Source organism: Oxyura jamaicensis, chromosome 4, assembly GCF_011077185.1.
Source record: "Oxyura jamaicensis isolate SHBP4307 breed ruddy duck chromosome 4, BPBGC_Ojam_1.0, whole genome shotgun sequence".
Classification (NCBI taxonomy): domain Eukaryota; kingdom Metazoa; phylum Chordata; class Aves; order Anseriformes; family Anatidae; genus Oxyura; species Oxyura jamaicensis.
In genome coordinates, this window is record NC_048896.1 from 18,226,426 (window position 1) to 18,253,946 (window position 27,521).

At 40.7% G+C, this 27,521-nt stretch overlaps 1 protein-coding gene across 2 annotated transcripts in view; it reads left to right on the top strand.

Moving 5' to 3' along the window:
• COL4A6 (collagen type IV alpha 6 chain) overlaps positions 1-27,521 on the top strand; it is a 132,975-nt gene that overhangs the window by 84,539 nt on the left and 20,915 nt on the right. For both annotated transcript variants that reach the window (XM_035324641.1, XM_035324642.1), the window contains exons 4-23: positions 212-346; positions 2,466-2,510; positions 7,932-8,048; positions 9,746-9,814; positions 11,240-11,275; positions 11,695-11,757; positions 12,418-12,453; positions 12,590-12,631; positions 13,504-13,596; positions 14,647-14,700; positions 16,102-16,161; positions 16,908-16,952; positions 18,001-18,054; positions 19,276-19,345; positions 20,092-20,202; positions 21,016-21,165; positions 23,235-23,339; positions 24,243-24,403; positions 25,255-25,434; positions 26,028-26,211. In XM_035324641.1, coding sequence (XP_035180532.1) covers positions 212-346; positions 2,466-2,510; positions 7,932-8,048; positions 9,746-9,814; positions 11,240-11,275; positions 11,695-11,757; positions 12,418-12,453; positions 12,590-12,631; positions 13,504-13,596; positions 14,647-14,700; positions 16,102-16,161; positions 16,908-16,952; positions 18,001-18,054; positions 19,276-19,345; positions 20,092-20,202; positions 21,016-21,165; positions 23,235-23,339; positions 24,243-24,403; positions 25,255-25,434; positions 26,028-26,211 — 1,810 coding nt within the window. The remainder of the gene's footprint in view (positions 1-211; positions 347-2,465; positions 2,511-7,931; positions 8,049-9,745; positions 9,815-11,239; positions 11,276-11,694; positions 11,758-12,417; positions 12,454-12,589; positions 12,632-13,503; positions 13,597-14,646; positions 14,701-16,101; positions 16,162-16,907; positions 16,953-18,000; positions 18,055-19,275; positions 19,346-20,091; positions 20,203-21,015; positions 21,166-23,234; positions 23,340-24,242; positions 24,404-25,254; positions 25,435-26,027; positions 26,212-27,521) is intronic.

Here is a 27,521-nt window from a genome sequence, read left to right on the forward strand (position 1 = left end):
TAAAAAATAATAATAATAATAAAGGAAATTTCTCATGACTTACCTGAAATACCTCTGTAAACAACCTTTGTCTGAAAATGTAAAGCGATAACTCGAGGAGGTCCTAACTACCCTGAGAGGTATCAAATTATGTTATAGATCGAGCTGGATGAAGTAATCAAAAAGGTGTTAGTGAACATGGTGCAATGACTTACTTTTTGTTTTATTTTAGGGTCGACCAGGACCGATTGGGATTCAAGGACCAATAGGTGCTCCTGGATTTACTGGTCCAGAAGGTTTGCCAGGAGCAAAAGGTGAGCGAGGAGCAGTGGGCCCCCCTGGACCACCTGGACACAAAGGCATCAAGGTAGTTTCAACAGTGAATTTTCATTTTTTTTCCCCTTCCATAGATTTATGGCGTTGAATACATTTTTGAATGGATAAAGATAGTCTTGGACTATTTGTGCAGGCGATAAGAATACAAGAGTATTTCATTACTATGTTTAGAGAATGTCCTGCTTATATTTTAAAGTGAGAACACAGCTTCCAAAGCTGCTGAATGTTGTAGCCATCCTGGGAGGTGAACCATAGCTAAATATTCTGTTGGGAGTTCTGTTGTTCTGTTCACTTCACCTGCCCAGGGTAAATGTTATCACACTACATTCAGAGAGACCTGGAGCTGATTCCCATGTACATGATCCTGAGCTGGTGTCTAGAAAAGCAAAGGAAATGGCTACTGAATGGAACCTGTAACTCAGTTTTGCAGGTGAAAAGCTATTTGTAACAGAAATGATATGATAAACTATGTCTAAGAATGGGCATAATATCAAATGTAGAATGTTTTAAAGCCCTGAGGGTTTGTTCTGCTGTTTCTTCTTAGGAAGTATCAAAGGAGGAGTTCAGAGCTAGGCAGAAGAGTCAATGGAACTACGAACAAATACTTTCAGTAATAAAGAGTCCATACATGTAGGTAGTTTACCTTAAGGGAAGTTTACATTATTCTGCAGACATGTGTTTGCATCATGAGTTTGGGGTTGCATGCTAAGGATTCATTTTATCCCACCACAAAGGCCAATGCAGAGCATGTGCTCCCACCACATAGCCTAACAGAGGGTTGTGTGATGGGGATGTCTGATATTGTCTGATGTGAGGGCTGGGATGAGATTTCTATTCTCATGCCTATGTGATTGGACAAAGGAAATGTTTCAAGGACAATAGTTTGAAAACTTAGGACAGAAGTTCTGTATGCTGTTCCTTTTTTCTAAAATCTGAAGGAAGTCTGGGACATCAGGACAAGGGCTTGTGTTCTTGGACTGTCCAGAACATCTTTCCAGTCTGCTGATGCAAGGTGCTCAAGTTATGTGTGCAAATAAGAAGTTAGATAGTTTAGGAACCAGGACCAGCAGAGCAGAGCTTGTTTTGCCAGCTACTGGTAGGTGAGATAGCTAGATGAAACCTAGATCACTTGTGCTTCAATATGCTGCAGTTACACTCTCCTTTCGCTTAATATTAGTCAGCATGCTGTAGTTCTCGTCACCCTTTCTCATCAGACAAAGAACCAAGTAAACTGAAAAAGATGACATTAAAGTCATTGCCTCAGTGTTGCATTGATCTGAAAGGCATTTGAGGATTCAAAACAAGGAGTGCTGTTATGAGTGAGCATTTTCACAATTCTAGCAGGTAACACTGAAATCAAAAAACCCACATTTTGGAAAAGATAGAAACCCAGAACTGGAACTAGCCTCTAACAACTGGAACCAATTACCTTGCACTGAAATAATCCCTTAACTACTCCAGAACTTCTGTTTCCATCCATTGAAATGGATGCATGTGCAGTACCAACATGCAGTAGGATTCTACCTCCCAGTCCTTCATGGAGGCAATGTACTTTACCTTTCCAAACCAAGAATAGTTTAGGCTGGATATTGTGCTCACATAGCTTGTTCTGCTAGGATTTGGAGCAGAGCAGTAGAACCAACAAAGTGGAATTCACTTACAGCTTAGATGGGGTGGTCTAAAAGTAATACAATGGTAAAATATAGACAAAAACCAAAACCAAACAAACAACAACAACAACAACAAAAAATAAAACATGATGGTAAGACCTATTGAAACTCTTGGAAGATCAAGCGTTACACTGGGAGTTAAATTTATACTGGATTACTTATTTTCCTGGCATCTTATTTTCCCCAGATGTGCAGTAGGAGATTATATTTTTCCTTTAAATTGCCTGATTAAGACATTTCTGAAACACTGATTTGGCATCCAGTCAAGCTCAGATGCTCAGTTAGTGTCTTCAGTGACCCATGCGGTCAGAGAGAATCCATATGAGATATTTGTTCCTCCTGGTGTTGGTAGCTGAAGTCCATGGTTGAAAACATTGGAGTGAAAAGTATCTTATCACTAACTGAGATACACTGAAATATATAGTCCAGTAACTAGAAGTTGAAAAAGAGAAAAATAACATGTATTCTTTTTTTTTTCAGGGCTCAATGGGAGTTCCAGGATTTCAAGGAATCAACGGGATCCCAGTGAGTTTTCATGTGTAAATATTAGTCACCAGAATGTTAGTCACAACCAAATGCACAATGATAGTGTCTTAGCACATGCACAATGTGTCTTGCAAAGGTCTTGCTTCTCTCCGGAAGGAAATACCAATTCTTCAAACATTGTAATGATGGAGGCTCTAGCTTCTCTGTTGGGGGAAAAAAAAAAAAAAAAAAAAAAAAAAAAGTAATCCTACAGCCTAACTTCAATCTTTCTTACCATAGTTTCAACCTGTTAGTTCTTATCTTACTCATCATGGTCACAGGGGGCAGGTTGTTCCATTTTTCTCTCTAAGAGTGTTCTTGTATGTGATAAGTGTTACCATGTCTCCCTTGATCTTCCTTTCCTATGATGTGAACCAAAGCAACGATTAGAGCTGAGGCCCTCCTTGCTTCCCAACTAGGTGCTAGTTCTCTCTCAGAAACCTAAGACAGAAAAGAGGTAATTTACTGTATTTGGCATGTGATAGGAGTTGATAACTCTTTTCCCTGACCATCAGGAATGTTTTGTTTGTTTGTTTTGAACTTGAACATTATAATGGCAATTGCTTCCTACTTCAAACCAAAATTAGGTGCCTAGGGTATCTTGACCAACTGTCGTTTGCTTTGTTTTTCCCTGGTGATTCTTGCAAAGATGTGTTTTAGAGACACTTTGCCTCAGGGGAGTTTAAGCTGGGCCAGCTTTAGAAGTTGCCCCAAACTGCATTGCTTTCTCAGCACTATTTAGTTCATTTTTCTCCTTCTGGTATTGAATTATTTTTCCTTTTTTGATGACATTTTTCCATCTTCCATATACTTGTGCCTTCTGACTACACTCATGGTTTTCGTTCCGATCTTCCTTACTTCCTCAGCTGGCCAGGAGCTTCAACAGAGTGGAGCTGTGTTTCCTGCCTTCCTATCAAAAACTGAATTGTTTTGATAGATTGGCTGAAAATGCACACTTGGCCCTGTAAATGAGCTTGCTTGATTCCAGTTCCTTCCTGGCCTCTGTCCTTCTCTCCCCCTCTGCTCATCCTTGCCTGTTTTCTCTCCTGCTCCACTCCCTTGCTGCTATTTTTTTCTTTTCCCACCAGCCAACTAACTTTCTAGCTCTGAAGAGAACAAGCTGTTCCCATAATACTTAATTTAATTGAACACACTGTGGGAACATGCTGTTCTCTGGGTATTTTTTCAGATGAGGCTCTGGAGAAAGGGGATTCCCAACAATGAGGGGAGGAGAGAAATAGGGCAACAGCCACTGCCAGGTAGTTGGCAGCAGCAGGCATTCCAAGAGGGAAAGGGAGGCAGATGAGAGGATTCAAAGCCTCCAGCATATCCCGATCTACTTTGTCTGACATACAATCTTCTGCAGGTGGGTGAAGGGGAAAGAGGTAGATTTTGCTGCTCGAGAATGGCAAAATGCTCTCCCTACACCTCTTCTGTGTCACAGCTGCAGGACAGAAAAAGGGTGAAGGGAACCTGATGCATATTGTTTACCTTCTAGCCATTGAGACAAATCTTTCCATTCAGGATGAAGGTAGCAAATACCTCTGTTTGACAAAATATTTACACATATAGTTGCACTTCAGGATAGGGAGTAGCTTAGGTTTGTTGTGAAATGTCTATGAACATATGCACCCTATATAGTTGTGTGAAATGCAAAGGGACAGAGAGCAGAGGTGTGCAGATACGTTTAAGAGAGAATTAAAAATAAGTCACTGTCTTTGCACAGGAGCTAACATCCCAACATGAAGAGAGTGTCTTTGGAGTATGCAGGTATGTTAGCGTGGGCAGGTATGTTTTAGTCAAGGCCAAAAGGCTGCAAGGCTGTGATTCAGAGGGGAATCCCGCTGCTGACCCTGGGGGAAGCGGTGTTCCACAGAGTTCCCTTGGGGAATGCTGGTGGCAAGTAAATCCTGTTGTTGCAGCTGGACTGACTAATCCCTTTAACTCAGTAAATACAGCAGCAGCATGAGTTTATCGCTAGCCCTTCTGTGTCACACTGCAGAGGAAAGCCTCAAATCCTTGGCCCTGCTCGGGAAGTTTATTTTTTCCCATAGGACAAGATTCAAGGACAACCTTGGCAAGGGCTGAAACTGGAGCTGGGAGATGCACACAGCTTTTCATGAGCTACCCAAAGCTTTCTAGAAGGAAATATTTCTATGAGGAAAGAGCTCTTGTCTACACAATGACAGAGCTATGTGAAAAGGCAAAGCTCTTTATTTTGTGTCCCTCCTAGAGGAAGTGCAAGCACTTGGCAATGGCTGTAAGAGGCCACTTTGCCGTAGCAATCTATGAACCCGCTTATTCAATTAGTTTTGTGTTCACCCTTGATTGCATTTGTTTCCCTGTTTTTAAATATTTGCTGAGCTCTCCTATTGGGATGTCCTTTGTGCTAAGCCTGTTTGATTTAGAAAAGAGGCCGCTTAGGATCGCAGCGGTAGCGTATGTGAAGGAGTCAGATAAAGCAAGAGCCTAGATGAACAATTCAAGTTTCCTTATCTGGCTCCCAGGGAATGTCTCCTTTTGCGAGAACAGAGAGCACAAGTGATCTCTCCATCCTGTTTTTTTGGTTCAGGTTCGTAAGCTAATCACCCTGCCATGTCATAAGTACAACTGTGAAAGTCTTCTGCCATAGTCAGTTGAAGTGTTTGAGCTGAATTAACGCGTCTGACACAGAAATCAGAGGAAGTGAGAACAAGTGAATAGAGTGGAACTGTTAGAACTAATAGAGTGAAACTATTAACCACTGGTTTTCAGATCAAAACAGCTCTTTTAATCAGAGTTTTAAATTCCCATCAAAAAGCTTCACTGAAGCCAGGTTCCTATGATTCTCAAGGAAGCTGGTTGTGAGTGCTCAGGTAAGACTCTTAAAACAAACCATCATGAATTCTGATTGCACTTTAGCCAGAAGGTAGGAATTGTATGTTATTTTTCTAAAGCAAGAGAGACTTGGGGCGGGGGGGGGGAGGTTGGGGAGGGATTCTTTGGCTCAGGACCAGAGACACAGATGCTATGGGATTAAGTGGCAGGGCCACAGATGTATTTAATACACATAAGCAATCACTGTCAGTACAGTTTATATCGCCTTTGTGAACCCTCCTCACATACTAAGGGGATACCAAAACCCTTTGGGCCCTAAGAGACTGTGTTGTGCCAAGATTTAAGAGATTGTTCCCAAGATGTGAGGCCTACCAGTCAGCTGCCTGCCACAGCTGGCTCCTGGCCCACCCTGGATGCTCAGCAGCTTGGTTCCTCATCTGTCTGAGGGGCAGATGTTGGGGGTTCAGCTTCGCTAAGCCCAGCAGCTGGCCACCTTATGTTGTAAGCAGATACATGTGCTCTTCTCACACAGCTTCTGTGTCATAGATGCTGTAAACAATGAGAAAGACCTCATTGAAATTGACCACTGGCCTTCCTCTGCAGTCACAGCCTGTCCCATCAGAGGCTTGCTGCTCTTGGCTATGACGTGCTGTATGGATGGAGGGGAGGGTGGGTTGCCATTGATTTATCCAGTTTTGGGAACCAAAATTGGTGCTTTAGCCTTCTGTCGCTAGACTGGAGCCTGGCAAGACCTCTGCTTGCACACCACAAGTGGGTGCTTTCAAGAACAGACTTTAATCATCAGGGCTCTTGGTACCCAGTGATGCCTGATGCTCATGTTTTGGGATGACTTCATTCCATGTCCTGAGGCTGTGTTTAATCTCACATTTGTACTTGTCTGGGTGAACTGTCTTGATCCTGCCGTGGAGATACAGATTGCAGAGGTTCAGCTCGCGCCTTGTGGGCTGACAGAGTGCAGATCTGGGCTCTCTCCTCTTCTCTCCATTTTATTGGCACAGATCACCATGCAGTTGCCAGATGCACTGGACCATGGAACTCATCTGGCTGAAAGTTAACACTTAAGAAACAAACAGTTATTTTTCTTCTGTGTTGTTTTCTTGCTCTGACTTACCTTCTGTGCCTGTGCTTATGCTGGCACAAGGAAAGGGTAGGTGTGAGCAGCCAGGAGTGGGCAATGGCCCTTCTAGCAGCAGCTGAGACTGGTGAGCAGTTTGAGCATTTACATAAATACAGCCCAAGTGGCTCTACATCCTTGGGAACAGCACTTGGCTACTGTGTGCTCCCAGCTTCTCATCTGTAATATGAAGATTACAGTATTCTCACATTTTTGCAAGGCATTTTAAGATCCTTAGACAAAAGGCTTTACATTACTCCAAAGTCCTCACTGAGTTTGGTGAGAGGATATGCTATTGGCTTGGACTGGAAGACCTTTAGTAACACAAATCTGATTTGTTTTAAGTGTCTGGCATGAAGGATTATTAATGTTCTGTTTTATCCCCATTTTATCCCTGTTTATTTTTTACTTTCCTAGTATGAGTCATAACTTGTTTAACACCGTGTCTTAGGGATGATCCTTTGGGGTCAAACACAAGTACTCTGGGGATGATTCAAGATCAGGGTGTACAACGGGGAGGGAGAGAACTGTTGGTTACTGGTACTTTCTCCCTAAGTTTCATCTTTCCTCTTGCCACAAAACGTTGTCTTTGAGTGCCACAGAGCTCATTTCTGTGAAAAGATTGATACAATAAAGAGATAGTTGATACCTGAGCAGTAAGACTGACAGTTTTGCCTTTCTTTGTTATGCCTATACAAACCCATGGGATACTGAAGAAAAACTAATTAAAGGCTCTAATTTTTATCTCCTTTGCAGCAGTACAGTGTTGAGTCAAATTAATAGAGCCATAGCAGGGCAAAATTATGTGAAATCAGAATTAGGTACAATTCTTTCTTATTAATTGACCATCACTTATACTTTCTTTTAAAGACTGCTAGTTTTATTAGGTTTTTGTCCCAGTTGCTTTGCCTAAGGTTTTAAGTGTAAAATAACAAGAAAAGCTGTTGTGCTTGAATGGTGTGATGCTGGAGCTGGAACATCTGTTGAACTATTAAAAGAAAGAATCCACAGTGCAGAGGAAGAGAAGTCACTGAAACTTTAAGCACACTAGAATTATAAATGCTCAGTATTGTTGAACCCGCCTTTTCCCCTTGTTTTTACATGAGCAACTCCCACTCCTGGAGTCAGGTGCACCCTTGTGTGCTGTGCTGAGCTGTGTCACACCATGTTATTTCAGACTGCTAGGGGACCAGTATTGCGCTTTCAGGACCTACTCATGCACAAGTTATGTACTTCAGAAAATTATCCCTTGGAGGAAAAGATAATTAAATGAAACCAGCCAGTGTTCTAGGATTTAAGCTTTGGGGAGGATAAACAATGCTGGCTGAATAAGCTAGTTCAACTGCAGTCTACCATACACTGAACTTGAGTGGGAGTTGTCTGTTTCCTTTGTTTTATGTTGCCATTTGGACAGTATTACTAATAAAATGCCTCCTGACAGTCATTTTCTCTTTTTCCTTTTAACACAGGGTCACCCTGGCCAGTCTGGACCCAGAGGTCTGCCTGGCCTTGATGGCTGCAATGGTACCATTGGGAGTCCTGGTGTTTCTGGAACAGATGGATTTCCTGGCATTCCTGGGCTGCCGGTACGTCCCAAGGCAGCTATAGCATTTGTAGTCACTAAGCTAGGATTTGCTTTTCTTGCCATTGGTGGAAAAGTGACTCTCAATTTCTTAGGAAGAACTCTCATTTCATTAGCATTGTTGGAGCTCAGTGTCATTTTCTTATTGGAATTCCACTCTAATTGACCGTATAAATGTTAACCTCTGAAGATAAAATAAAGATCCTGTGACAATGTGTTCACACAACAAGTTATACCGTTGCAACTGGCAACATTCACACTGACTCAGAAGAGACCATGATAAAGCTTCTAAGAACCATAAAGTGGCAAATATCTTGCACTTGGAAGTTAGTGGATGCTGATTCAGAAAAGGAAGATAACGTGTTCAGGTCTGTGCATCACATACTGGATGCCTTCCTTCAGGTGTTAAGACAGCTAAAAGCTTTGGTATCACTGCGTGTCAGTAGGATTTAACTTCCTAAGGTATGTGTTTTACTCTTGAAAACACTTCCCTACCGATTTTGAGTTTGATCTAGTCTGCACTGGACAAGCTATTTATCTGGACTTCCGTCTTACACAGAGTGACACTTGTACGGGCAACATCTTCCCATTTGCCTTACCGGATGAATTGTCTTTGGAGAAATACCTATGTGGGAGTGGAGGTAGCTGGTTCACATTCTACACCCTGTTTAAGTGCGTAGGATCAGTTCTAAGAACTCTACTCTTACATATTTCTGAGGAATTATACTCTTTATATATACATACAAACGTATGGGGTTAGCTTTGAAATGTAACCAGAAACTATTTGGTGTGATATTCAAGTATTTGACAAATATTTGAATATTTGTTCACATTCAAACCTAATCTTAGAAGCCCAAGTTATGCGACTAATCTTCCCAGCAGTGGAGCTCCTCTGCATTTACACAGCAAGAAGAAGAAGAAAATACATCTGCCAGAAATAAATATTGCCATTTATTTCAGTTTTTCTAAGCTATACGAAAAAAAAATCTTTAAATGTTGTCCAGACGTAGAGTGCATAAAATGTTGAAAATACACAAAGCAACAAGAACAAGTTAAAGTATGGTTTTCTGAAGTAACTGATTTACTCATACCTACTGCTCAAAATTCTCTTTTGTAATGCTTGTAAGATTATATTTTTGGCAAAGAAAGCTGCTTGGATCAGCTCACCCTCTCAAATTAAAGTGGCAATTAAGTGAAATCATCTCAGATAAATTGAATGTGATGACCAAGATTAAAATAAATTGGGTAAATGTAGAATTGTAACAGTCACTTCTGCAGAGATTCATGAGATCTACCAGTTTTTTTCTTATTGTTTCTAAATAAATATGGTGATTTACAGTGCTACACAGGAGACGTGTATATGAACAGGAGGGTTACAGTATGTCAAACAAATTCAAATAGGATACTATAAGTTGTCAAAGGCCTACAATAAAAGGAAAATCTAATATAAACAGGAAAATAGCAGAGAAAATGTTTGCAGAACATTGTTTTTCTAAAGCCCCAGGAAGTCTTAAGTTCTCCTAATACCACAGCTTCTTTGACACAACTGCAGTGCTACTTTTGCAGTTCACTGAGCCAGGAGTTTGCCCTGCTCAGAATACTGAATATAATTTCTTTCAAAACCAAAACAGTATCTTTTATTTTTTTATTTTTTTTTTTTCTCTCCCAGAAATTTACTTTTGACATTTATTTTTTTATCAGGGTCGTCCTGGCCCAAAAGGTCTTAAAGGAGAACCTGTTTTTGCTCAAGGCAGCCTTAAAGGAATGAAGGTAAGAATTGTCGTGGCAGAAGATGCAGTACGAGAAACACTTTGATGTCCTAGAGTTTGCAGGGCTGATGGTGCAGCTTATATTGCTCATGATGTTACACGTGGGTGTCCTAGGTATGTCTGAAGGCAGAGCTGTGAAAAAGGCCTCTAATTACTTAATGACAGCACAGAATGCTCTCGGAACTTGGAATTGCTTGGTCTTTGCAACACAAACACATCTTGTTCATCCCATGCTGGAATGCTGGGACATTGCTCATCCTGTTAGTGTTCAGAGCAGTTGCTGGTCCTTCAGCTGTCTCGGGACAGCTATCACTATTCCTTGCTGGCCTCAAACCGAAGATATGAGGAATTTCTTGTAAGCTTATCCTGACTTATGTGAGCGAGCATATTTTTTTTTTAGATGCCAGACTTTCCTGTAACTGGCATCCTCACATGTGCCAGGTCTGTTGAAAAAACAACCCAGGAGATTCATGGGTGCATGTTAAGATTTCTGCCATAAAATCCCTGACTCCCAGTGTTTTTTTTACTGGGAGATAGTCGTAAGTAACCAGTTACACTCTGAGTTTAAATACATGGATATCATATCCCACTTGTCATCCATCATTTACCACTATGAAGTCAGGATTTTATTCTCTCTGTTTGACAAGGGACCTCTCCCTAAAATGTCTGTATCATGTCTGTAATTTTATTTTCTATGCAGAGAATACCATCTATGGATAGATGATCTCAGTTTATTGTTCAGAACGGTAATAGGTTCTTTGACTACACTCCTGTAAAAAATTTAGTTCTTTGTTGCCTTGAAACATACACTCACTGGCTTACACTGGTTTTGATTTTTGCTGGAAGGACTAGGCTTGGAAAACACTATAAAGGATTCAGTGCCTCTTGTGGTACATTCAGCAGCCTCATGATTCATTAAATGTTGAAAATATTAAGATTTTTTTTTCTGTCATGTAAGGCCCAGCCCCTCACACTGATTTTTTTGGTCCAAGTTATCAACTTTTCTAAAATTCTACCCACATATATACACCCGTCCATTTGCAAAAGTTAAATACATCCTTATTTATTAACCTTTGTTTGTGGAAAATACAGATAAATTGAAATAATAATACATTTTATACTGTTTTTGTAAGGAAAGATTTTGTATGTGTATTTTCCAGTGTTTTTATGATGAATACAACTTTTTAATGCCACCTTAGTTTCTCTCACTACCCGTAAATGAAATGGTTGTCATTTCTCCAGAGATTTGGAACCTATCCATTGCCCAATTTAAATATGGAAGCACAGGTGTCAAAATGTTCTCCCGTGTGCACTTGATCTAATATTAACTAAAAGCAAATATTTCTATTTATACAAAACTTAATGCCCTTACTAGTTTGTTGCAGTAATGTAGTGGCATTTTTACTAGTGCATTTATTATTTTTAGGGAGAAAATGGTCTTCCTGGATTGGATGGAATTTCTGTAAGTTATTTAATTTGGGGAATAATTATTTTAAAAAATATTATAATAAACAAGTATTTATTCTTGTATTGATTCTCAAGGACACTTTTCAAATTAATGGGGCATGTATTTGCATGATAGTAGCATGAATCACTACAGTTTTCTAATGGTATGCATGGGTCCACATTACATTAGGGGAAGTCAAATTTTTGCTATTATCTGTTCTATTTTTACCTTTTATAATCAAACTCCCTTCTACCATTTAACTCTGTTAACTTTTAGTTTCAAAAAATACACTAATATGAATTAGGTTATTATAGAAATTAAATGAACCTAAGTAATTAGGGGATATTGCTTCATGTTTTCAGAGACAGTGTTTGGTTGGGGTTTGATGGGATAATTACTACACATTCTGTATTTCTCCTATGTTCTTCTTACAGGGCCCAAAAGGTTTTCCAGGTCCAACAGGTCCTGCAGGCCCTATAGGATTACCAGGTTTGCAAGTAAGAGACCCTGACTGTTGCACCTCTTGACAGAACAGTTCAAGATGTTGGCAGTTTTTCATTCTTACCTATATTTCTCTCATGACAATGAGCAAAAGTGTTTGTGCATCTAGAAGTACTGAGCACATTTTTCAGGTGTAGAATACTTAAACTGTTTAACCTAGTCACAAGTTCTCCCCTGGAGCAGAGTTCAGAGCAGCAGTCATGAATGAGAGCTCCAACAAAGCCCTAGAGCACCATCTACAAACAGTACTTGATACTATTCTGAGCGCTTCCTCGTCTCAGGACTTGAGGGAATATGCTGACCTCTGCATGTTTGGATCCTTTGTCATCATGAAGTGTGCTGAAAAGTCACTTTTTCAAGATACTAGAAGAGAGTTTTATTTGGGCAGAGGTAAAAGCAAACTAAAAGTTTGTTGCTTTTAAATTAAGATTTGTTTTTAATTAACCATAGTGCCAAGGGGCTATGCTGTCCAGTATAGATGTGAAGACTAGAAGATTACTAGTCTAGACTAGAAGACTAGAAGATTGCTCTCATTGTGTACTAGTCTAGATTGCTCTCATTGTGTACATTGTCTACTAGTAAGACTAGAAGATTGCTCTCATTGTGTGCATCCTACTTAAGTCAAAAAAATAAAATCTTAATCTTTTCACATTTAGGGTCCAGTGGGTCCCCCTGGGCCACCAGGTCCAAAAGTAAGTACCTACTCTTTCTGTTGTCTTTTCACACCTGATTGTTAGCTTTTTTGTCATTCTTGTGGGCCTAGGTGATGGTAATGCTGTTTTGCTGCTGTTTTGCTTTTCACTCATTGTTTGTTTGTTTCTGCCATAGGGTAATATGGGATTAGGCTTTCAAGGAGAGAAAGGAGAAAAGGTAAGTGAAACTTTTTCAGTTATGGAAAGAGTGTGAAGCAATACTCCAGTGTTCCATCATAGCTTTAATATCTAGAAGGTGGCTAGATTACAGCATTTTCTTCTTTTTCTTCTTTTGGACTGAGTGACAGTCCAAATACTGAAGAACCTTGCTGGTTTCTGATCTGTTTTTACGTGGAAAAAAGGATGAGAGCTTTGCCTGGGTGAAGGGGGGAAAGAAAATCTCATTTCAGTGCAGAGTTTTCATGGCTATCAAGATATGAGGTCTTCCTTAGACAACTTTTAAATCTGTCCTTCAGTTTATATGGACCCTTACCTCTTGTACTGAATTTTTCTACAGACTTTATTCTCTTTGGATTGCATAACATTCATTAGGTCAACTGATGTGTAATTTGTAGTCTTACTATCCTAAATGGGCATCCTGCAGTCTGTGTGAGGATTTATGCTGGCATAATGCAGCTTCTTTGAGTTCTCAGTCTGGGGCTTGATTCTGCTACTGTTGAAATGAGTTCTCAGCATGCTATATTTCTAGTTGTTTCTTGCCTTCCTCTCTTTCATATTGCTCTTCAAAGTGTTTCTGGGGCATTTTTATTTTTCTGTTGATTTTAAAGCTGAGCCCTTTTTTTTTTTTAAAAAAAAAAAATAATAATAATAATAATCTTTCAGTGTTTTATATCCACAGCTCCTGTGAAACAAGTTTAATGTTTTATTCATCTTAATTTTCAGTCTGAGTTTTGGCTTCCCATGCCAGCATTCAGGCACACAGTTATTATGTATGAGGAATAAAATTGGAGTGGCCTTTTTTCAAAAACAGCTTTCACTGGAAATTAAACAAGCTCTGCTTATGTTAATAGCTTCCTCTTTTGCTTGCAGGGCGATGTAGGACTGCCTGGCCCTCCAGGTCCCCCACCATCCACTGGAATACTAGAATTCATGGGATTCCCCAAAGGGAAGCAAGGAGAAAAGGTCTGTAAATACAATTTACTATTCCTGCCCATGCTATGAAAGGTGAAAAAAAATACCAGACAGTGAGGGCTGTTATATTGCCAAATCATACTCATTTTATGCACTAGTTTAATCTGTCAGATGGCTATTGAATAAAAATGGTGTTAGCTCAGAGCAGCGTGGAGCACTGGAGAATCCGTGCCTCTCAGAAGGAAAGATCTTAAAGCTATTTAAAGGTTTCCATCATTAATCCTAAATGAATGAACTGTACTTCCGTTGTGTTGCACATGTGAAATGTGAAACTGTCAACACAAGTGGAAAAAAAAAAAAAGAAATCCTTTTGGGAAAAGAAATAAAAAGCTCCAGGTCTCTTGCTTTCCGTGTGATGCACAATACTTTGAAATAATCACATCTATTTTTGTTATCCAGGCATTCACTAAGATGCATATTTAGATCATCAGTGTGTCTGTAAAAGCTCTGTGGATCTTGAGTTAAAAGATTCTGTTCACATGTGGAATTTACATATGCTGAATTAGTGTAGGACATACACAGGCTGGTTTGGGAGCCAAGCCTGAGTTTGCCGAGTCTCTGAGTAAGTCATGGTGCACACTGTCTTACTTGGTGGGGTTGCATTAGCATGAGGTGATGCTCAGACAAGTGCAGTTTATTTGGCTTGCTCTTGGATTTGTAAGCAGGATTGTGAAGTTGTTATTCTGTCTCATTATGTGCTATTTTGTTGCTTTCTATGAAGTACTATGAATGTTTGAAGTCCCTAGAGGACAATCTGAGATGCTTCTGGTTTGCCTTCTAGCAGTGGAGGAAAGGAGAACAATAGTTCCAAAGCAGTGGTCTGTGAAGCCATGGGAAGTGGTCACAGACAATCTGCTGCATGCATCAGCACACTGCTGAGAGAGACTATATTTGGCAAATGATGACACAAAAAAAGCCTCCTTGCTGCCAAATAAGTTACAAAGCCTCACTTTAGGAGTCAGGAGTATGGTGGGTGGGTTGGAGTAAGTCTTGCTTTCATGAGTTCAGTGGTTTATTACGTTTACCTCTTCCCTGTTTCAGGGTGAGCCAGGCCTTCAAGGATTGCCTGGAGAAAAAGGATTGCCTGGCCTGCCGGTAAGAGCGGAGGAGAGTTTTTAATTTTTACTTAATATGGGTTAGATGGTTCAGAAGCCTCTGCGTAGCTCATAAAATCCCTGCAGGAGTTTCAAGGCACCAGAGAACTTTGAAAATCTGATACAAATGTCCACAGGATTTTTGAAGAGTGTAACTGTAATCTGATCAGTTTTTGTCCTGGAAATATGAAGAAGAGAGTGTTGTCCTGTTAGAGATTGAATAAAGCAGCCAGCACTTCGGTACATTTCATTTGCAAGAGGAAATTTGCAAGTAGACATAACCTTTCCATGGCCACTTGATGGCAGTGTTCCTTGATGTCCCACAGAGCTAGATACATTTTTAAAATCCTATTTATTTTTGTTTAATTATGTTTATACATATTTTTTGTTACTTTAAAGTTGTAAAGCACATATGCATATCTTTATGTCTGGCAGTTTCTCTCTCTCTCTTTCTCTCTCTCTCTATATATATATGTATATCCAGTTTTTAAATGGCCTGTTAAGCATTAGTGCTCATAAACCCAGGAATGTGTAGCATCTTCCCTGTATGAATTAACAACAACAATTTATCTCTGGATTCCAGAGAGCTATTTCCCAGCTTATAACCTACTGTAAACACAGGTTCTTTAGATAAGTTTGGGGAATAAATATTTTGTGGAAGTTCTGACCAAAAAGATAAATTGTTTGCCAGTTTTTCCAACCTACAGCTGTTCTCTTTATAATGGTGTGCAAAACAAAACAAAACAAAATAAAAACGTTCATGAAGCACAGTTTGTTATTAGCCTTTCTGGACATGTTCCATTATGTGCATGTTTAGCTTAATGCATCACAAGAGGCCCATTGAAGCTGATGGGGTTGAACATATGTGTGAATTTAACCACAAGCATAAGATATTTCATGATTGAAGCCTGAAAATTGCCTAACTACTGTAACTTGCTGAAATTAAATCCTGGTGTTCCATCTCTGGATTTGATACTTCTTGCTGAGTGGGAAAGCCACCAAACAGTTCCAAATGTTGAGCGTGAAAATGCTATTTTTATGTCATTCTGAGGCTTTAGAAGTGAAAAAGTATGCTCTGAGCACTGCCTTGAGTTACTGGTGTTAAGAAATAAGATTTCAAAGCACTTTAAAATGTAGAATATGATATGGAGTTAGCAGGACTTGCAGGGTGTTTATAGGGTGTTACTTGCATTGAATGAAGAAGATAATGCACTGCACATATTTCACTGCTTGATATGGGATTTCTTTCTGGGGCAGAAGAAGCTCAGAAGAAAAAGTCTGTTTCCTATGTGTCTCTGTTGTGCTGTTTACAGTAATGGTTGCATTTGTGCTTGTTCTGTCTTAGGGCTGTGCTGTTAAGTTGCAGACAGACCACGGATTTAATGTTGATGTTTTTCCTCAGGGCTTTGGAGGTGTTGGAGAAAAAGGAGAAAAAGGTGTGCCTGGCTTGCCAGGTGGCAGGGTAAGTAACCTGACAAAGTCCTTACATTTCTGTTCTCAAGCTAGTCTCATGAAGTGGACTTTTCACCAAGCATTCCCAAAGCATGTAGAAGTCCCAGTCATAGGACTGGGACCCATAGTAGTCAGTGTCATACAACAACAGATCCAACAGATAGTTCTCTCAGTACAGTCTCAGACTAAAGGTGAGATTAAAGATGAATACAAGCATGGCAGTCCAAGAAAAGCATACAGAAATATTTCATGGAGGTCTTGACGCTGCCAGGCCTGTGTGTTCCCTATTTTTTGAAAGCATTTTTTTTTTTTTTGAAAGCCAGCCATAAATTCTTCAAATCACTGTGATTTTGCAGACACATGGTGCTCTAACACAACAGAAAGACCAAGACATTCTGTTCTGCATGTGAAGAACAAATCATCAAGATAGGAAGCATTTGTCCATATTAAGCTTCATGGCTTTGTAATTACAAACTACCTACCTAACTTTCTACTAAGTCAAGACACCATGACTTACTTAACTAGAACTACTGATTAGCAAGACAATGACTAAAGAAGATAAGAGGTCCTTTATCAATCGTTCTGCTGAATTATTTCAATGATGATTGTTAGTATGTGGAAGACATGGAATATTAGTGGTACCTTCTCCTTTTGAAAGTTTACCTTTTCATTCTTTGGTACTGAGATCTTGGAGCCTGATACAATAAGACCAGACTGACATGGAGGCTTTGAACAGAATGTGTTTTGCTGTTTTAGGGTCTTCTGGGACTGGATGGATCGGATGGGATTCCAGGGAGAAAGGTGAAATGCTCTTTTATTTTTTACTGTACTTACAATTGCAGAAGCCATCTACCTGCTTACGATCTTCTGATCTCTTTATTGGCTCCAAGCTCTCCTCTGATGCACGAATGCATCTGCCCTATAAAACTAGCGAGCACTAACTGGAAAGTCCGTCTCTAGATCTCTTCAACTGTTTCTGTAGTTATCCCTATGTGTTCAGGGGACCACCTCCACAAATTGGAAATTGCATTTCCTTATGGAACAGCCAAAGTCTCTCACTTTTACCTTTTTGCAGCTACCTTTTTGTAGTGTACCAAGTGGAAATGGCCAGGTGATCAAGGGGCTGAAAACATGCTGAAGCACTTCTAATTTCAGATGCACCAGTGGAAATTGTTCAAGAAAGCAACATGAGCTGCTGTCAAAGACAGCTGTCCACAACTTCGGGAGTTTAAAATTAAGGTTCCCTACTCCAGAGCTCTTGGAATATTCCATTTTTTTTCTGCAGTTGCAGTAGGATTTGGGATCCACACTGGGCTCGGTTTGTTACATTACCTAATAGAGAAAAATAGATCACTTCAGTGTAGATTTCCAGTCATGCATCCAGAAGGGGAGCTTTGGTGTCTGAGAGAATGCTACCAGAAAATGGATAGCAGAAAGCTGGATCTCCCAGTGGCATCGAAAATGTTTTAGGACCAAGGGGTTGATGGAGTTGGATCAAAGTGAAAAGAAAGTGTGGGGTGCAAGGAAAATAGCATTTGAGACTCTTCAAGCATTTCTGGAGTTCTGTGAGAGCTCCAAAGTGCCCTCCTCATTGAGACACCGCCATGCCTGTTCATGAGTTCTCAGAATTTTTCCAGCACAAGGAGGCCTAAAGGCTCAGGTATTTTGTGAGTGCTGAGAAATTGATACCATCACTTTTCTCTCTCTTTATTACTTCTGCAGATGCTTGACAGAGTTTGTAATACTATGAATTGGGTTTGTGGTTCAAGTCCAAGCACTGCAGGTGTCTCAGCTAGCCACTGGCTTACTGTCTCACTGTGTAAAAATGTTCTCCTGTGTGACTGTACAGGGTCATCCGGGTATTCCAGGCTATCCAGGACTGGATGGAGTTGAAGGCACAAAGGTAAATTCTCATATGAAAAAACTAAAGCACTGCTTTTGTAAAGATATTTGCATGAATAAATGTCTTTGCCCCAGTCAGGCCCCCCTCTTTACCTTTGTATGACTGTGATTTTCAGTGTTTTTCACTCCCTCTTTTACTTTATCGATGAGAATAAAATTTAACGGTTGCTGAACTGCGAACGCTCAGATATTTTAATACATTTGCAACATTTGTTCACATAATTTCATGACTTAACAGTTGTATATATAGTGTCTCCTGTTTTCTTCATCCTAACACCAATGCCACATGTACTGGGCAATTGAGGCAAGATTAGATGGAAGTAAGTGGATGTTAAGATAGCTGCCAAGGCTGTCAGACATCTGGAAACTGAGTGGAAAATGGTGGGATAGGAGTTTGCTGTGACAACAACCTATCTGCCACCAAAATTGGTGTATGGTTGGCAGGCATGAGAAATGCAAGTGCTGAAGGGCTTTTTTGTGAAGAGCACGTGGAAGAATAGTAGAAGTTTATGTACAGAGCAGTAATACTGGAAGAAGCATCAAAGTGTTGCACTGCCTTGGCTCACTGAATTGTGTTTATTATATATTACATAAGAAGGTGATTTGGACAACAGTCAAATTTTGTACTTCCTGTTTTAAATAGGATTTAATACTGCGTTAGAGCGAGGAGAAGACGCGATACCACTGTTTGTCACAACTTGCTTATTCTCTTTATGTGATTTTATGGAGGAATCAATTTTCCTGTTATTTAAATTCAGGGTTCCAAGGCAACAGATAGCTACAGTGATAAATGCTTTTAAAAATGTTTATATTCATAGCAGCTATGAATTCATATTCATACCACAGGTTGAAAAAAATGGTCTATGTGACCACTAAGTCAATATGCACATATGGTTACTGGTCTTCAGAACACATGATGTATACATGTCCGCTCTCTGTTGAGGTAACAGGATGCCTTCAGAGGACAGCTGGATACTAGCAAGCACTTTGTCTTAAGCAGCCATCATTTCTATGAAACAGGAAGAGCAAATAAATCAGGACTGCAGATAATTGTGAATAGCAGAATATCAAAGTGAACAAGTGAATTCTTCACCAAGGAAGAGTGATGTGTAGTCAGTGAATGACCAGATCCTGCTACCACAATACAGTCTGTTTCATGACAAGCAGCCTTCCTTTCTACCCCACATCTCTAATAATGGTGTGAATCTGTTTTCTTCTACAGGGCGAATTAGGTGACATCGGTCCCCCAGGCCCTCCTATCATTGTTGACAGGGAAGGTGTAGTCATTTCAGGTACACATTTCCATTTTGCTTTGGAACTAGTTTAAAGCACTTTCTCTGATCCCAACTTTCATTATTACTGCATTTTACCACTTTTCCACATTGTGAATTGGAAATATCTCTTTGTTATTCTCCCTTTCAGTTCTGTTTTGGTACCATATAGATACATTTGGTCCCAGGTGTATAATACCAGAGATTACAATAAACCTTTCATTCCCAGGTTGCAGAATGGTATGTTTAAAGGCAGAATGAAATGTTCAGCTCCTAGGAGGCTGACTGTGTGTGAGCATGGGGAAATGTAGGCTACCACTGTGTCTTATTTCTGGAATTATTACCATGGAAAAATGGTAATTTCTTACGTTGCATGGAAATGGGTACTCTGAATGTCATTCTGTTATTATTTGACATTCAGTGTGCTAAGAATACTGTTGGGAAAAGGAGCTTGGTTAATGCCACAGTTGAACGAGTCCTGGGCAGGAACAGTCTGGGCAGGAACAGTCTCTGAAGCTGTAAAATGAGGAGACAAGCTGTGTGATGTCTCTTATTTTGCTTTCACATGCGGTCAAGTTTTAAACAACCTCTTCCAGAGCTCAGGAGGAAGTTTTCCCATAACCATGGACTTGGACTAACAGCCTTACTGCTAATGGCTTTGCAGCCTTTACTGGCAATATGGCCACTGAGTTAGTAGACTGAACAGAGTCTTTCAGCAGAATTTCTCACAAGTTTTTCTTCTTTGTCTTTCTGTGTTTGTCTAATAGGTGCCCCAGGTGACCCTGGAAACCCAGGAATACCTGGTCCTCCAGGAGATGAAGGGGGCAGTGGTTTACCAGGCCTTCCGGGAGCTCCAGGGTTTCCAGGCCTGGAGAGAGGTAAAGCATCTGCTAATTGCCCTTAGCAGGCTCTTTGCTGTGTGTTTTTTGCTCAGAAGACTCTGAGTAGCCAGCCTGAAGATGTTGAAGGTGTTGGGTCTAGCCTCTCCCTGCTTCTTCAGCTGGCTGATTTGCAAGCTGCCCTGTAAGAAGTATGAGTCAGGGATGGCACAGGAAGACCTAGCATGTTTTCTTGGCTGGAGCAGAATTACACAATGATTACAGCCCATTTCAAGGCTTCAGGTGTAAATATTTGGTGCACAGAAGGTTGTTTGAATTCTATTTCAAATGAGTTGATTGGCAAAACCTTTCCTATAAATGGAACATTTTAATTAATTGCAAATGTTGTTGAAATTAGGGTTTTTTGAATGACTTCTCGTATTTGCAATAGAGAGCTATCATATTGGCTAGATAAAACCCCTGTAGTTGGTACCCGTTTGTCCCACCAAAAATCTCATTTGAAAGTTTTTGTTTCACACCTGTGAAGTCCTGACCAGCGATGATCCAGAGCTAGGAACTACTAAGGCAAATATAAATATCTCACTCAAATGCAATATGAAAATAAACAAATTGCAGTCCTCCATAGTTCATGATCTAACCTATTAGTGGGACTTGAATACGACCCTCCAAAAGGAGTGTGTAAATGGGAGCCAGATGGTAGCTACAATTAGTAAGTTTTCCTTTGTATGCCATTATAAATTGTCCTTTGCTAACATGGTTACAGTTCAGGACACAGTAGTAATTTTCATAATAGTAAAAATATCAGAATATGCTTGCTGCTGGATAGCTGCTCATTGTGTCAATGTTGTCTAGATGGAATGGGCCTCGGAGGGTCTCCAGGGATTCCAGGTGTGAAGGGTGAAATGGGAGAACCAGGAAGAGCAACAATTGGATTACCAGGCAGTCCTGGTAGAGGTGGTTTACCGGGTCTGCCAGGAGCACCAGGATTGCCTGGCTCATCACGTATGTACATTGTTAACATCTATTTTTATATTGCATTCATAGTGAAACAAGACAAATAATCATTTATGTGTTTATTTATTTGCCAGTGAGCATTACTCATCTGTAAATTTTAAAGGCTTGGTTGACATCCCATTGTAATTGTAACTCACAACTTTAAACATATTTATCAGCAGGATTAAAAAAAAGTGTAACTGAAAAAAAAAGTTACAGTTTTAAAAGTGGCAACCTGATAGACTGAAGCACAAGGTTTAATTGCCACAATTTATGAAACAGAGGACTTTGAAGTTCTAGGCTAGTCTCCTAAGCATGGCAGATCCAGCCTGATATTTCATAGGTTTGCATTGACTGGTGCTGCATCTCCCAAACTAAGTACCAGTTCTGTCTCCTTAGGTTGGATTATTTTGTCTGTTAACAGGCAGTCACCTGAGAACGTAGTCCATAGTAAGGGTGTAGCATGAAAATGTAGCTACTTGATTTCTCCCAGTGAATGTAGGGTTGTCATATAGCAAATGTAATGACTAACCCCAAGGCTAACATCCTCAGATGTCTCCTGTTAAAATGTACACTTTTTTCTTCAGCTTTCTATATTTGCACTGTTTTAGTAGCATGAAACTGAGCCAGCTCAGTTGACTCCTAGGAAACATGTTTCAGCTGGGGAAAAGAAAGGAGGTTAGAGATACAGCGTGCAGGATGATGGGAGGAAAGCCAAATAATGTTTGCCCTGGTACTGGCTTAGATAAAGAAGAGACCGTGACCTTATGAATACCTGAAGTAAATGCCTGATCTTGTGAGGAGGTATTTCGGGCACCAGGAATCAGACAGGATGCCTGAAGAGACAGTTTATGAACCTAAAGAAATGTGATTTCATACTTACAGGCTCATTTGTATATATGCCTTGATTGGGTTAATTATGTATGTTTTGCTTTCCTCAGAAGATAAATAGTAAATGAAAAAGGGACGATTTTATGCAAATCTTATGTTTTAATATTCTGTCATAAACTGAGTTCAAGCAGCCTGTTTTATTCTTGAGAGCAAAACTTTCAAAACCAGGATGCACTCCAGCGATGGAGCCAATGAACATACTCTGAAATTATTTTCCATGGAGAAGAAATAACTGCCGTCTTACCAATAACTATCTGTCAGTCAAATCCTGCTAAGTTTTCTGCAGAGTCAGTAAAACTCTGGTAGCTGTTTTTAGCTGATGGCTGCAGTTTGTTTCCACAGAACATCAGACGTGCTCGTTGGCACTCCATTTTACTGTTGTCACTGAGGGGAAGGGCTTTCAGACACCATCGTTTCAGATGATGCTAGATCACTGTTGGATCACCCTCTGCTGTTTCTGTCAGCTCATGTTTCATTGTATTTCTCAGCGTATAAAGAGACAGAGAGAATAGTCCTGCAGCTGTAAAGTGAGGGACAGGGGAATTCCCGTAACCACTTTGCCACTTAGTCTCTTTCCTGAACTGCAGGGACTTGATGAGAAGCTCTGCAGAAGGCAGGTAGCCCTGGGAATGACTCTACCATGCCAGCAGTAGCAGAGATGTTGCTCATACACAGTAACTTCTGCACCAACAAAAAAGGCAGTAGCCAGTCACCACAATCACCACCACATTGGTTAGTTCTTCTGTCAACTTCTGTCCACGAGTCCCTGCATGCGAGTGTCAGCTTCTCCCAGAGCAGTGAAGGCACATCTGATCCTCTGCATAACGCTGCACTGGGGACAGGCCAGGAACAAATTCATTTGTGCTTCTCTATACAACCTGTTTGCAGTTGGGTTGGTTCTTTGGGCAGCTATTAAGTCTTTGAAAAATTGCAATAGTAGAGCAGCAGAGGAATAAAACTCAGCTGCATCCACTTTTTAAGATCTTCTGCTCTTCTGTATGGGAAGCTAAAGGCAAACGTAGCAGAGGATTGTAGCCCATGGTATTAAGTTCATCTTTTTGTGTAACTTAGACAGCTGCAGCTTGATCCAGTGCCATTTCTCAATTGCATCCCTGCCATTATAAGTAATTAATGAGCTGGAAATACAGCCTTCTCAGGGCTTTTGCTCACTTTCTTTCCACATGTAGGCCCTTCATTCCTCCCGGGCGCAATCCTGGATGGAAGGACTGGGGTCCCCGGAGAGCCTGGACAGAGAGGGCTTCCAGGAGCGTTGGGTCCAAAGGGATACAAAGGTAATTGTCTCTCTTTTGGAAGAACCTTTCAACAATCGAATGATCTCACTTCCATGTGATTAATAACCTAAGGGAGGAGGTGGAAATGTGTTTATGGCAAATCAGAGAAGCTTGGAGGTGGATAAAAAGAGCAGCAGCCTTTACGTTTTAGAGAGAGCAGTGCCCAGCACTGCCACTAAAATCCTATGTTCTACCTCCTGCTCTTCTCCGGCAAATGAGCAGATAAGCGCCTCATACCCAATTAGCTAAACAAGTTGTGCTTTAAAGCCATAAGATGTAACAAGACTTAGAGAGAAAGCCCTGTGTTCTGCTTTTGTATTTAAAATAGGCTGGAAATGACAGAGAAACATAATCTTATTCTCCTCTGTGCTAAGAATTATGAGAATTTGGGGCTTAGTGTGTAATGGAACACTAAAGTGGGATGATGCGAACATCACTGTGCGTTGTGGTGGTTTGGATCCTCGCCCAGTTACAATTCCAGAAAAGATAAAGATATCCAGCTGAGGGTCATTGTAACCTCCTGTGAGTGGGAGTACAGATTTGCTTTCTCTGACATGCAACCGTCCCTTAAGATCCACAAGACTTCTGTCCTAAAATTCTCCTTAAAAATCATCTGCTTTGGAGAATCGAAACCTTCGGGAAGAGGTCAAGGAAATAAGCATGATGTACCAGACAATGCTGAGGTTCATGCTGCACGTGGTAATTTGGTGGTGGGCGTTGTACAGAAATTAACATGGCCAAAGCTTTCCCTCGCTTGACACTCTCATTGCCTGAGCAGAGTAGGCACAACATCATATCATGTCAGAATGGTTTTGTCCCAATATTGCTTTTGGAGCTCTTGAAACCATAAAAGGGTCTTTATCCGAATGAAACTGACTTTGAGGTGTTGACTGTGTTTTCCAGGAGAGGCAGGTGATTGTGCTTGTGATGGAGGAGTTACAAGACCTGGTGTAAAAGGCATCTCAGGTCCACAAGGTCCAACGGGAATCCCTGGCGTGCCTGGGATCAAGGGCATTAGTGGAGATCCAGGCACTGTGGGCGCGCCAGGACTGCGAGGCCCTCTGGTAAGACAAGGAAGAGTTTGTATCAGTTGTCATGAATTACAGGAGAAAAAGTGCCCCTGTGCAATTCCTGATGTTGATTGCATTTAAACCAGAACATATTTTTTTTATAATTTCTTGTTTGGACAAAAAATAAACCCAGAAACTGATCTGTGAAAAGAATCAGAAAGTAGAGAAATTATCATGTAAAAAGGGGGGAAGAAATGGTTCTTAAGGTCTGAGAATTTAGCAGTCATGGGTAAAAGCAGTAACAATTATTCATCCCAGGGCCTCTTGGGACACATAGATTAGACCCAGGGTTCTCTCTAAGTGAGGGCCACCTGTGGAAGCAGATATGTTCTGTATGGAGAGAAGACCTGAAATCGGGTGATGAGCTCTGTCCGCATCATTGCTCATAGCTATAAAAGCTGTCTGCCTCAGATGCAGTCTAAGCACACTAAATGACTTCAGAGTATCTTCATCAATGTCGGTGAATGCAGCACACCAAGTAATAGGGTGTAATAATAAATACTCAATCCTCCAATACTTGGGCCCTGTTAAATCATGACTGATACAGTGTTCCAGGTGCCATCCAAGACTGGTGGATCACTATAGTGCTATATACCCAGGTTTGACTTGCCACTGTAAAATTGTAGTGACTTAACTGAAACATTTGGAAATACCCAAACTTTCTTTTTTTCATAACGTATACAATAGGAAACCCTTTGGAGCTTCCTTCTAGCTCCAGTCATTGTGTCCTGACCTCACATGACATTTGTAAACAGCAAAGGCTTTTCTCTGCATGTTCGTGTGCCTGATTGTTTGTTTGTTTGGTGGTGGTGGCAGTTTTGTTTTTTTAATCTTTTGCTCTGTAGGCTTCAGCTGGCCAGCAAGGTCTTCCAGGCCTTAAGGGAGAAAAAGGAGATTCAATCTATGCAACAGGCAGAGGTGCTCGTGGGGACCGTGGTGCGACGGCGCCCAGAGGACCTTCAGGCATCCCAGGAACTCCTGGCAGGGATGGACTTTCAGGTTTGCCAGGCCCGCCAGGCCCTCCGGTAAGTTCAGATTAATTTAGCAGCAGTGCATTAGGATTGCAGTAAGGAGCAGAAAGATCAGAAAGGCCTGGTTTACTAGCCCTGATTGTCTGTGTGATAAGTCTCCAAATACATCAAAAAAAGCTCATTCCTGAGCACAGATTTGTCTTGATCAAGATTAATAATCGGCACTGGCCAATGCCTCTGGCTGTCCGGTCAAACAATAAAGTTCCTGTTGTGGGGGAGGCCCTAATGCTGTTTTATGTTGTGTCCATAGATAAGACACCATCAGCACGAGTCAAATCTTGGAGTAGAAAAACCACACCGGAATCTTTTTAATCAATTAAAATGACACACAAACTAATCTTTCAGAATATCTAATACTTAATGTTTTGGCAAACACAACATAAAACATATTTTCTAATAGTATCTGAGTTTTCCTGCATCTTGAGATGATGGTGGATGATTTACAGTGGTTTTCATGTACCTCCCCAGGCGCATTTGAAACTTGCACAGAGCTGACCAAACTTTTATGCATTTGCTAAAATACCAGTGATGTACGTTCTTGCCACGTCTCTTGGATTTTCGGCTGTAATTGTCTTTGCTGTGCACAGGGGGATGGTGCGCTGGGATTCCCAGGGGAAAAAGGACTGCCAGGATTACCTGGCACCAAGGGCCATCACGGAGAGACTGGTTCTCCTGGCGTTGGATATCCAGGTCCTAGTGGAGTTCGTGGGCCGCCAGGTGACCCAGGGCTGGATGGCCTTCCAGGACAAGCAGGTCTTCCAGGACCCCCGGGTAGGTTTTGCTCTCACTTTGAACAGGTGCAAAGCTGCTACGAGTTAGGTGGCACTAAACCTACTGCTGTTCTTGTACCAGGCAAGAAGATGGCATTAGGTTAAAGATTGCTCTTTAAATTAATTAAAACTGCTCTGTGGGCTCACTAGACCTCTCATAGCAGTCACTGCTTTCTCAAGTTGTCATGCTCAGGAGGACGCAGATAATAAGCAGCAAGTATCTGAGCTGAATACTCAAACACTAATTGTTTTGGATGGAGCCTACTCACTGGCTGTTGCTGGAGGGCCATTTTACACCAAAGGTAATTAGGAGGACAGTTAAATGAAGTTTTTAAAAAGCACAGCCTACTTCATTGTCTAGGTAATAATGGTAACTCACTGGTATCTGGGACTTCTGAATCAGTTTTCAGAACTGTTACTGAGATAAAAAGAGCTCTAGATTTTTACAGAGTAGGAATTAACATGAGTATTTTACATACTTAGGCTTCTACTTTTGTAATTCTGTAAGCATCAATAATACAGTATTAACAATATATTTGCAGATGATGTGGTTGCATATGTTTCTGAACTGATAAACTGTTGTTCTGAGTTCAAAAGTCTTGGTGATAAGACCACTGCACCTTGAGGAGCTTGGCAGAGGAATATTAAACCTGGAGAGAGGTGAGAGGTAGGCCAGAGTAGCAAGGGGAAGGCTGCGCAGACATGCTGGATGGCACGTTACCTGACATGTGTCATGCTGTGCTGTTGCTGTGGGGTGAGGAGAGAGCTGGCGTTAGTGTCCTCCTGGAACAGTCTGCATAAGCTTTTTTTCTTAGCCAAGTAACATGTTAAATGCTGAAAGCTTTATTAATTAATAACTACGAATGCTTACATCTTTGGTAAATTGTCTCACAAAATCCACTGAATTAAAATTGCATTGTAAGATAAGTAAAAGTAAACTGCTCTGTGCATGATGTGAACTCTAGATATTCTGTGCAGCACATCAGAAGTCAGCTTATTGTGAATGCTGCGTTAAAGCTTTGCTAAAAGTGAATGGTCTTTTGTGGAAATTATCTCTAGTCAAAATATAGGAAAGTGTGAAAAGGCTGTAGCCAGTTCAGTTTGCACCCCCGTGGAAATGTGTAAGAAAACTTGTGAATACATCATGCCCTCAATACTAGGAAAGCATTAAAAGACCCTTTGATATAGTAAGTTTCATCTAATATTAAAGAAATGTGTGTGGGTGGAAGAAATAATCCTATCTCATACTACCCAGTCTGAAAGGCCCTATCGTAAAAATGAGGAAAGACATTTAAAAAGAGACTGTGAGCT